Consider the following 12,321-nt stretch of genomic DNA (forward strand, 5'->3'; position numbering starts at 1 on the left):
GAATGAGCTCCAAATGCACAGAGTCCCAGGGCATACAGCTTTTACATTGTTCACTGAAGCAAGCAGCACTAACTAGCCATAGGTAATGAGTCTAATGTAGCTCGTGCATGGGGGCATTACGTAAAGGGACTATGGCAGCCGAGGACATGCATGACGCAAACAGAAGGAATTCAGAGAAGGAGAGAAACAAGGCCATTTGAGAAGCAGATGAGAGGCCTGAACATGGGTTTCTGGCTTTGGGAAGTCACATAAACATACAGCCCATATGATTAGGAGAAAAAGATGAGATTTTACATAACTATGTTGTGGTTTGTTACAACAATTTTATTGTGATATGATATTTTATCTTTACTTTTTGGCACAAAGGTTAACAAAGACAAATCAATCTGACCAAGTCCCATGTAGGAATTACTTAAGAAAAATATTGTACACAGTCTGCTTTTTGTCCACTTTTTTTTTCCAAAAACAGAAAGCCGTTTAACTGTAAAACTTTTTGTTGTTGCGACATATTTATTTTCTTGCAATACTGATTATTGAGTCAGATAATATTGTGATATTTATATATTGGCAATATATTGTGCAGCCCTAGCCACAACCATATTATACTACTACTAGTGTTAAGAGAAAAACAAACATTTTAAAATTCTCATTTTCTTTTCATTGACATTCTAATTCATTTATCTTGTATGTGACCAACTTTATGAAATCAAATTTTCTGTCTGATGAAGTTGACGTGATCCAGAATTCTAAGTTTATGTTAGATTACTTTTTTTATTCAAAGAAAACAGACAGCAGCAAGCCTCATATGTGTATTCCTCTTTTTGTCCTGGTTCCCAAAAAGCCTCATGTTTGAACATGTTGTATGCAGCAGGCCTTGCATAAGATTGGTGTTGAAATTGAAAAAAAAAAGTTCTGTCATTTTAAAATGACATAAGATCTGGACCAGGAGGTGAATTTGCTTCCTGGAGTTTCTCAAGAGCCCCGCCCGCTACTTCCTCCTTGCTCTCACAATCAAAAATATTCACTTTCACTGGACACAAATGAATGTGTCTGTGTATTGGATTTATTATTATAGGATCAGTGCATCTCTAGTTACTTGTATCTCATGTAAAACTGATAAGCATTTTTAATTATATTATAACATGATTAAAGGTTTTTATTCTGCACTCTTCTGTTTTAATGCTAATTTTATGATGATTATTTGTGCTTATTTATGTTTTGATTTGTGGGATTTTAATGTCCTTCTTATTCTGTAAAGCACTTTGAATTACTTTGTGTATGAATTGTGCTATACAAAAATAAAATTGCCTTGCCCTTGCCTTAAACCACGAAGAATGTCATGGTGGTCTAATCCTGTTTTTGTTCTGATTTAGTTCAATAATTTAAAATGTGCTGGCTTTATGTGCTGTCTGTCAATTTCGTATTGCCAGATCATGTGTTTGCCCCAAAAATGACACTAAACAGCAACAAAACTAGAACTAAATTGTATGTTAATCCTAATCCTTAATACTTTTTATTTTATTTATTTATTACTATCTTATTGTGAACCCTATTTGTTGTGCTTTAGTCATGATTTAGATCTTGTTGAATTCTGGTTTAGTCATGGTTTTGTCATGTGTTATCCCTCAACTCTTCAGTGATTAGATGCATTTGATAAATAAACAGTGTGATATAGTTCTCACCATGTTTTCTAAGAACTGTCTGGGAGCAGTGGTGCTTTTGGTGCAGTGAAATCAGTGGCCACATTTGATCTCCAGAGCTGTTTATACCTGCACTTTATGACATCATATGAATCTCTGACACAGGTTAAAAAGTGAAAGCTAACCGGGGAAAATTAGCTGAAAAAAAAAGAAAAAAAAAAGACGCTGCATCTTAATAAAAACTCAAAAACAAAACTAGTTAATTTAAAACTTTTTTTCTTTTTGTTGTGGTCCAAATGTTTTCTTAACACATTCCTCAAATACTAATTAGTCACCACGATGAGTTTATAAGCACTCTTCAAAACATTCATAGACCAGAATGGAGTTTGCTGCTGTATTGGGTCAGAACAAATGTTATCTTATTGCTTTGAAGGTCAAATATTAGGCATTTATGAGTGAGTTTGATGATTATTTATGGACTTTAAAACGGCACATGAGAATCTGAACTTTTATCTGTGACATCACAAATTGAGGACATTTTAAATAGAGTCAAATCTGAGGCTCAGAGTAAGTAAACAGGATGAAAGGAACATGGATGAAGCTAAATACAACTCCAAAGCCCAAAAAGGTCCATTTTAGATTTGAATTTTGATTTGGATGATAAAAACAGGTAATATGAGTGAGGAATATACAAAGCTACAAATGAATGAGGAATACACCAAAACAAAAAGAACTTTCTCTATTCATTTAAATATCCCAGAGGCCTGAAGGTAAAATCAAAACCTTTCTTTGATTTTCTAAGTCCACAGGAACAATAGCTTCAGTGTTGAATTCGTGTCAGGAGTTTGGGTTACAATTTATCAAAACACAACAACTTTTTAATCTCAAATATCAACTTTTCCAAAAAAGAAGACTACAAATAAACTAAATTTATATTCTTTTTTTTCATGTATTTGATAAAAATGTGTATAAGCAGTTCTTAAGATCAAAATATGTCCGCTGTGGACTGTCTGCATCGAATTATGAATTGTTTTTATTGTTTGAGAATCAGGAAGAGTGCTGTCAGCGTACTAGTTGTTCTTATCATTACCGTGAAGGCAAAACCCACCTTGAAAGTTATAAAATGCGTTTATAAACTCACTGCCGTGAATAATTAGGCTGCTTGGAATGCATAAAGTATGTGAGGAATGACCACTGCAAAGTATTAAAAAACAAATGTTTTTCATGTTTGTTGGGACAGTAAAAATCAGATACAATGCATTTAACTATAAAAATCTAATACAGTGCACTTAACTTTGACATAAGAAGTGCCAGAAAAGTAGACAGAAGAGACAGAGGAGCAGAGACGGGAGCAGAAGATGTTTCTCTTCTGTTTGTTACTAAGAAGATAGATAGTGTTTGTTCATGAATCATGAGTTTAACATTGAGACAGCTCTAGATGTTTTGGAGATGAGGTCTGATTTGAATAGAACAGAGAACTTGTTACGGAAGAGAGAGTGAATATAAGGAAAGAAGGATGCTGATTCATCATTACATAGTGGAAACTGAAACGGGCAGTGACAGTTTTTCTTTACTATTGCGAGATATGGAATAGTGTCTTGTGTCCAACACTAAAACTAATATCAAAACTAGATGCTCATTTGAGCTGGTTCTGAACAGTTTTTGAATGAATCTACTGTATTTCAGGTCAAAATTGGAGGTATACTGAAAAATGAATAAAACCTGGATTGATGTTTTGGAATCAGGCAAAATTGGTATGTCAATATTGCAATTAAAATGACTATTGACCTCATAAATAGACTAAGTCATCTAGTGTAATCTCACAAAAACAAGGTGTAAAGTGATACTTCTGCCCTTTTGTGGTCAATGTTAAGCTCCATTCATCTTTTTTGTGATACTTTAACCTCAATCCTGTAATTGTCTAGACTGAGGTTCAAGTATCACAGAAAGTATCACAGACTGAGGTTTCAATTCAAATATTGCCTGCATTTTGATATGAAGATAATTAATATACATAGTAAGTTACTAGTTTTTGTCCATAATGGCCAACCTACTGTTTTATGTTGAAAATTATTGTTATACTTTATAATAACTACACTTCTAATAGCCTCAATAAAGCATGAAGAAAGACTTTAATTATAATGAACAAATGGTTTATTAAGAGTAACTCAGGCTTACTAAATATACCCTAACTCCTAACCACTTAGGCATAACTTAATCATTCTTAATAAACAATTGGTAAGAAATTAGTTCTCTATTAAGTAAATGGTCACATTTTTATATAGTGCTTTTCCATCTTCAAGGCACTCAAAGCACTTTACATCAAGGAACCACTCACCTATACGCACATACCAGTGTATGCAGACACTGGGGGCGAAGGGGGTTAAGTGTCTTGCCTAAACACTCAACGACAGCATTCATCTGTAGGAGCACCACCAACCTGTGGGTCCTTGGATCTTACTGCTCATCGATGTTTATGTTGAGGGCGGGATTCAACACTCTAAAACTACCAACTGAGCTACCGTCGCCCCAGTCTTTACTCTTGCACTATTAAAGCTAATTAAAGGCACTGCACCTGATTTTTACTGTCTTGAAAATGTGATAAACAGAACTAAACAGTTTGCAATGTCCAAAGTTATTCCTCATTTACCTTAAGGATCCAGAGCATCCTAAATATTCAGTGAAATAAGTTTATAAGTGCTTTTCACAACTTTCAGAGGCCAGACAAGTAGCAGCTAAATGATATAATGATATAAATGATAATGATAAAGTAGGCTGATTTGTGTAAACGTTCTATGTTCATGGGCACCAGCAAGTCAACACTGCACCAACTGTCTGGGAGGCTTTAAAATCGCTCTGCTGTCTGTATAGAACCCATTTATTGTCAGCCCCATGTAAAATAATCCAACCTGAAAGAAGACGACAACGCCCACGGCAGCTTCCGGAATAAAGTGACTATATCTGCTGTGGGGCAAGACAAATTTTGCTCAAATGCGTTGAAAAAAATGGGTACAGGCTCTCACCAAAATGACATATTAAGGTCACTGTCATAATGAAATCTGTATCACGTTTTTTTGTCTTTGTATCAAAATAGAACTTAAAAGTTAAGTACTGCGTGACAACAAAACAAGTCCAGATAGTTTTTTTTCCTCCTTGCAGTTGCTTGAACCATGTGAGTTGGAACTGAAAGCCCATAAAGTGTGCTCTGCAACAGCTCAGACTTCCTCTTTGAGTCCAGGCCACAGTTTCCTGACACTTGAGCAACACACTCTATGCTCTGAGCCGACTGCACTCACCCTGTAGCTACAAACACAGCAAGAAGTGATTTAGTACAACCTAAAAGCACTTTAATCTAAGATGCAGAGCGATTCATGTTTGTTAGTGAGCAAACAATGGGATGGATACAAGACCAGACAGTTAAACCCAAAGTTCAGCAGTTCAGTACAAGCTCTGGTGCGTGACTGCAAACTAAAAGAATTTGAGCAACATTTGTCCCTGCACATATATGTTGTATAATCAGCTCTTGAGGTCAAAATAAGTCTGCTGTGTACTGTCTGCATCTAATTATAAAGCATTAATCGCATATAGCATAATTAGGAAGTGCACATTAGCATGCTAGTTGTTGTTAGCTTAACCGAGATGGCGAAATTCTGCTCTGAAACTTTACTAGAACTTAACATCATGTGGTGGGCTGTCCTATGGATTTAAAATGTGCATGTAACTTTTCCATTGGGCAGTTTGTCGGTTGTTTCCATGGCTACGCTGTTACTTTCACAGGAATATTACACGGTATGAAATTATCTGAAACTATGAATCTAAACTTATCCACCTCCATGGAGATTTACAGGTCAGAACTTTGGATAGGCGGTTCTTTTTTTAGATAACTTTTTGCCATAAAACACACCTTGAACTGAATGAGGCACTAAAGACAAGCTTAAAGCCATACAGTGGAACAACCCAGACATAATAATATCCTCTCCATGGAGACGAGCAAGTTACCCACCTCCCAAAGTTATATAGGGCTTACTTTTCCAGCTAGAATCACACGCTTTGACAAAATTTTTCAAAGACACATGGGCCTGGAACGATATCTGTTTCTCCCTGATTCCAAGCAGCATGATTTGATTGACAGACAGATTAACCAATCAGAGAGAAGCATGCACCATTCAGGTAAAAACAAACATGGTGGCTTATTTCTGCAGAATCAACAATCAAATCACCAAAGTCTTATTTATCTTAAGTAAAAGAAGTTACAGATTTTGTCCTGAATGGAAAAAGAATTTTCAAGGGGAGATGATTCTGCATTTGAGAGAAATTAGCAGCTGTGGTTGTACTGTCCTCTGTTAAGAATCACATTTCAGAACATGTTTGTACAGATCTAAACTACAATGTTATCAGTTTTCATGCAGAATAAGACAGGATGTTTTGTTGTTTGTGAAGGAAATTACAGTACTTGCAGCCTTGATTTGACTTGCCCATTTAAAGTCTTAATATTTCAGCAAGTATCAGTTATCGGCCAGAACAGCAAGACAAATAAGAAAATCCATACTGGACACAACACACAGATCTGAATAAAATATCTTCATTTTAATATAACAGCTTATCTCGTGGCTCTGTGTGATGCAAAGGCCCACAGCAAGCACATATAATTTATTAGGGCGGATATTAGCTTCTTTGTCAGGACTAGCCATGAGCGGACAACATGAATGCACAAATGACTAAATGTGTTCAGTACTTCTGATCACACAAAGCATGGTATTGAAATGGTAGCAGGAAATGCAAAAAATATGACAGCCCTGTAGTACTTAACACTTAATCACAGGGAAAATCCCAACAGCCGCAAAGACAAAGGTATAATTCAAAGTTCATGCATTTCCTATTGAGGAATGTGTTGTAAATCATGGATGGGACTGTATTTTAAAACTTCCTCTTTACTTCCTCATCGCAATCCAGGTATTCATGTAATTTATTGAAGGAGAAATGTTATTGAAAACATGTATCACAAATAGGGCTGAATAATATGATGATAAAAATTTAATTGTGATCTGAGGCACTGTACCTGATTTTTGTGAAAAATAGTAATTATAATTAATAAAATTATCCACACATGGGCTCAAGTGACCTCGGTAACTGCAGTTTGTGTTTTAATGAAGCCCCACACACATGTTCGCCGTAATTTGACCAATTCATGTTTACATTGTTCTAAGCTACGGAGACACTGCGAATCTAATAACAAACAGTAGCTTTAAGAACTACAAATCTCTGAGCTCAGAGGCGAAATAACATCTACTATAGTGTACTACTAGTATGTTGTTACTATAGTGTAAGTGTTGAAACGATCCTCACCGATGGACTGTCGGAGCTCTACACACTGACTGATGTGAGGGAACTGCAGCATCTGCTTCCACTTCTTACTCTTTCCTTTTCTGTTCCCTCCACCTCCTGAAAAACAACAGCAACATTCAAAGATCAAAGGCTGAAAACCACATAATGTTACTGTTATCATTTACTATCAAATATATTTGTAGAGACACAATACACGCAATGGATTAGACTGGGAGCACATACCCATTATTAGACCTGTCACAACAACACATTTTAAAGAGTGATATATCCTTCAAAAAATACCCCAAATGATAATACTGAAACTAATTTACTCCACTGACATACTAAACCTAAAGTAGGATAATCCCAGTAAAACATTTTCTATTTCTTTTTCTAAAAATCTGAGCAGCTACAAATAAATAGTAGAATGAAATGATGGATCGTACACTATGAAAAATTATATATATATATATATATATATATATATATATATATATATATATACTGATGACAGATATTGAGCCCCCAAAAATATAGCTCCATCTAGAATATATTGAACAATGTAGTAGTAATTGTGTTAAACACAAACTCATATTATTCTTAATCTCAAGATTAAACTTCTCATGCTTCCAACATACTTTTATGTGCATAAATCTGACATGAAATCTGCAGTGGATTAGATTTCTTCTCACAGGAATTAAAGCAACAAACTGTAAGTTTATTTGATTTTATTGGGCACAGCAGTTAGCTCTGTCGCCTCACAGCAAGAAGGTCCAGGGTTAGCACAGAAACACTACTGTTAAAGACATGTATAATAGTCTTCCCTCTGGGGCCAGGAGTCCCCTGAAAAAGATATTCTTAACCTCAGCGGCACTATCCTGGTGAAACAAAGGTCAGTAAATAAAAATTAATTTCAATAAATAAATACATAAATACAAATTTCAAATAAATACACAATTTCAATTCAACATGAAAGATTTATTATTGCCTTCTATGTGTTTTTGTTGACAGTGTGGGGCTGGGGGTTGTGGGGGCTTATTATCCCTTTGTGTCTTTGTATTGTAAACTGTGCTCTTTTTGTTTCCATATAAGAGTGGGAATGTTTTGTTTTTTTATGTTTTTTCTCTCCCATAAAGCGCCTGGGGCCAGCAGAGCTGGGGTTTTCTGATGGCGCCACAAAAGTCATGTGACGCACAACCAGGAATCAATTACAAAACTGTAGCTTGTACAGTGTAGCAGTGTCAAATAGGAAAACTGTGTTCAGTATAACATACGTACAAGACATAGCACAAAACATTTATCATCAAGTGCATTAGAATGGCAATAGACAATAGAATGTAGTTTTCATCTTCTTATACTAGTTTTAGTATTGATTAGTGTCTGGGTACTATTTTTGACAACCCCAAAAATTTCCAGGAGACAGGAAATGTTTGCACAGGATATTTTAAAAATGTCTATGCAATTTGGGATTTTTTGACTATTCAACTTTGATTTGCTTACGATTTATCCTCTCCATGGATTTCAGAGTGACAAAACATTTTCATCATCATCATAGCAATTCAAAACAAAATATCCAATCTTTTGAAGTGTAAAAAGTCCTCACAATGACACCTATAAACCGTCCAAACAAGTCCACTCCAGAATCCACATATTTATAGCACCCTTGAAGTCCTCTCAATACATCTGTTCATCACTAATTATTCACCAATCTCTTCTCATTTCCCATGATTCCCGGCAGTTCTTCTTAGTTAAAGCTGAAATTACATTGGCTTTGACCTTATCTGCGGTTCATCAGAGGGATAATATAATGTGACAGAGGGCGATATGATCTTCATGTGTTCCGGATGCAAAACAAATACGTTTGCATCAAGGCTCCATTCATTTTCTGTCGTGAGGATTTGAATGGCAAATCCGCAGAGTTCCTTCAGCCTCTGACCAGGATCTTAAAGGCTTCACACCCGTATGTAAAAGTATAGACAGATACTAGACACAAAGCAGAGAGAAAGTAGACTCTTAAAAATGAAAAAAAAACAAAAAACTCCTCATTTGCAAAGTTGCAGTGGTTCAAAGATATTCCTCACTTACCTTATGCATTCCGAACATTCTGATTATTCATGCTGATGAGTTTGTAAGCTCTTTTCAGTCACAACTTTCAAGAGATCCAAGCTGAGTTTTACAGTCAGGGTAATGCTAACAACAACTAGCATGTTAACACACGCTTCCAATATTCCATTCCAATATTCCATAACACACTCCAATATTCCATTTTGTACATAGATGTAAATAGTGTGTGATTTTGTGAGATGATCTATTTATTATTTTGTTTAACACTGACACTTTATTCTTATTGTATGACACTTTATTCTTATTGCACAAATTTTATTCTTATTTAAATGACTTTTATTTTTATTCTTAATTCTATCCTGTGGTTGTGGCATCTGTTAACTAAGAGAATTTCCCTTCGGGGATCAATAAAAGTGATTCTGATTCTGATTTCTGATTCTGATTCCTGATTCTAAACAGTAAAACACTTTATAATTATATGCAGACACTACACAGGGGACTTATTTGACCTCAAGAGCTGCTTATATAACATATCTGGACTGGGGCAAGACACATTTTACTCAAATACATGAAAAAAAAAAAAAAATTGGAAACTACTTCACTAATGTTTCAGTAAATGAACTATTTTTTCTGAATGTAATAAAATAAAATAAAAAAAGACTACTGAAAATTTGTACTCAAGTAAAATTACAGTTCAGTACATACACTGATGGGCAATAAGCTCTGCCGATATCTTTGGGTCAATATGTATGGCCAATTTTGATTTTTCCCCAAATTGTGTAATTTAAATTTTCTACAAACTCACACATGGCCTTTTTACTTTAAACTTTTAAGACAGCAGCTTAGTCTCATTTGTGCTGTTATTTCTTTCTTTGCACTAAAGGATGCAAATAAAGCTTTGTGTGTTTAGGCAGGCACCAAAACAAAGTACCGGTGCTGGAGATTTCAGGCCAATATCTCAGGGGCCGTCAACCTTTAACATCCTAAGAGCCATTTGGACCCGGTTTCCATGGAAAAAAAAAACATTGGGAGACTGTAAACTGTCGTCTGTGAGGCGTGTTTTTATTTGTTTTTAACATAGTTCTGCAAATATGACTCTTATTAAATTTAAAATATGATTTTATTATAAAATTTCAATATGACAATAATCTTCCAATTTAAATTACAATTTCAAAAAATAACTAACACAAAGGAAATACACAATTAAATACTTGTAATTTATTTCCCCAAGCCAATGCCCTAAAAAGTGCACATATTGGATTATCTCAAATTACAAGTAATGATGGCCTCACAAACCCTTATCACATTGTTAATATTCACATGTATTACCTCGGTGATTCTGCATCTTGCTCCTTGACTAAGAGATTGGTAGTTTGATTCCCTATCCGGCCAAGTGCATTTTACTATAGTGTTTCTAAGCACACAGGTACACTGTAGAAAGAGCATCTGGACTGGCACACAAAGAAAGAGCCAATTCACTAATACTGCAACTCATCTGAGCTGGTATCAATACTGATGAAATATGCATATGACAAAGTTGGGGATTGTGCAGAGTATTGCATAAAATGTAGTATGTTTCTATTTCCATGGGATTGTGCCGGTGACGTGCCATTGTTTAACATGCTATTTGTTGATGGCGAAACTCCACTCTGATCTCTGAAAGTTATGAAAAGAGATTATAAACCCATCACTGTGAATAATTTGGATACTTAGAATCCGTAGGGTGACCGTTCAGTGCAAACCATTCAAAGTTAACTTTGAATGGTTTGCACTGAAAGAGTCCTTTCATTGTAATTGTGGTATTTCATAATAATTGTGGTATTGAAATCAGTACTGAGTGTCAAGTCATTTCCTGAGTATCAGATCCAAGTTTTGAATTTGTTGTATTGTGACACCCCTACTCTCAATAAGATGGTAAGAATGAATGAGGTTTTGTTGATGTGTCACAAACGGTCTACATGGTGGCCTAGAGCAAACTAAATGTCCCTCTCCATTTAAATACAGCATGCAGGCCAACATTTGTGCAACATATATCAAAACAGAGGTGCCAAATGTTTAATTTAAGGTTATGACAAATGATGTAGCAGTTTGTATAGTGAATGTGTGTACACAGATGGTCCATAAATGTCCTCTCTGAGCTCTCCCTGTTTTTGTCATCACAATAACGGCTGAGGATCTTAAGAGCTTTGGGAATTAAAGATGTACAATGTAGTGAGCTGGTGCCACCAAGCCAAGTTACAGATCAGAGCTGTGGAGAGGTGAGTCCATTCAAGGTAAGATGCATGTTTTTCAAGTTATTTTTAGCAATAAAAATACCTGTGATGGAATGAATTCAAGATACTGATGATATGCAGTAATATATTTTCCCAAAATTGTTCAGTCTATATTCGCAAGGGAGGGAGCACTGTAGAGGGCGCTGTAGAGGGCGCTGTAGAAAGCGCTTCATGAAGGAAAAACTGCCCCAAAATCTCACTATGCATAAACAGGAAGTGTGTGCTAGTTAGCATAGCAAGCTACTAATGCTAACATCTTCCTCAATATCATATAAAATATGTTTAAGGAGATTTTAGGAGTTTTTGAACAGATTTCTAGGCTGGTGGCATCCAATATATCTACCTATCTATTTACAAGTCTAAACTGCACAAAATGTATATACATTTTTTTAAAATAGGTTGTGTTCATGTGACCAATATTCTGGTGTCGTGATTCACTCCCAAAGAGATGACTGTTGTCAGTTGAAAGGACTGTGAACTAAATGTTTAATATGGCAGGTTTGTGGAGCCAGCTTTAAAAAACCGGTATCTCCAATACAGTTATATAGGTCCCTTACCTCCATCTGAAATTATGGCATTATGAAAATTTTAGAATGCAAACGCAACCAGCTAAGCAGTCCCAGACCTCGTGGACCCTTACTCTGCTCTGGTTCAACCTAAGGTAATCCTCCAGCTAGGTCCTCCTGACCAAGATCATGCCTATAGCACTGTAGGGTAGCAGAGAACACATTTCCTCGACAGACCATAGAGTTCACCTTGTTGTTTATGTTAGATAAGATAAGTTTGAGTTGGTAGGCACAATGGGTTAAGTTTATCTACAATGTCCACATCCTCTTTCACAAACCAAAGCAATGCTGCAACATCAGTGAGGGAAACCCACACGTACACCCACTGAAGGTGGCCAACGCACTTCCGCTGAGAGAAAACGTGAGACCAGACAGGTATTATAAAGACTTGGTTTAAGCATTAATTGTATAATTTATCACAATAAACTAGTTGTAATTAGATTAGCCTTGTAT

General features: G+C 35.7%; 1 protein-coding gene across 1 annotated transcript in view; it reads right to left on the reverse strand.

The window, feature by feature from the left end:
• Window positions 1-12,321, reverse strand: part of grk6 (G protein-coupled receptor kinase 6) — a 36,054-nt gene that overhangs the window by 21,965 nt on the left and 1,768 nt on the right. Inside the window, exon 2 of the mRNA XM_033978582.2 lies at window positions 6,987-7,082. Within this exon, the coding sequence (XP_033834473.1) occupies window positions 6,987-7,082 (96 nt within the window). The remainder of the gene's footprint in view (window positions 1-6,986; window positions 7,083-12,321) is intronic.

Source organism: Periophthalmus magnuspinnatus, chromosome 14, assembly GCF_009829125.3.
Source record: "Periophthalmus magnuspinnatus isolate fPerMag1 chromosome 14, fPerMag1.2.pri, whole genome shotgun sequence".
Lineage (NCBI taxonomy): Eukaryota > Metazoa > Chordata > Actinopteri > Gobiiformes > Gobiidae > Periophthalmus > Periophthalmus magnuspinnatus.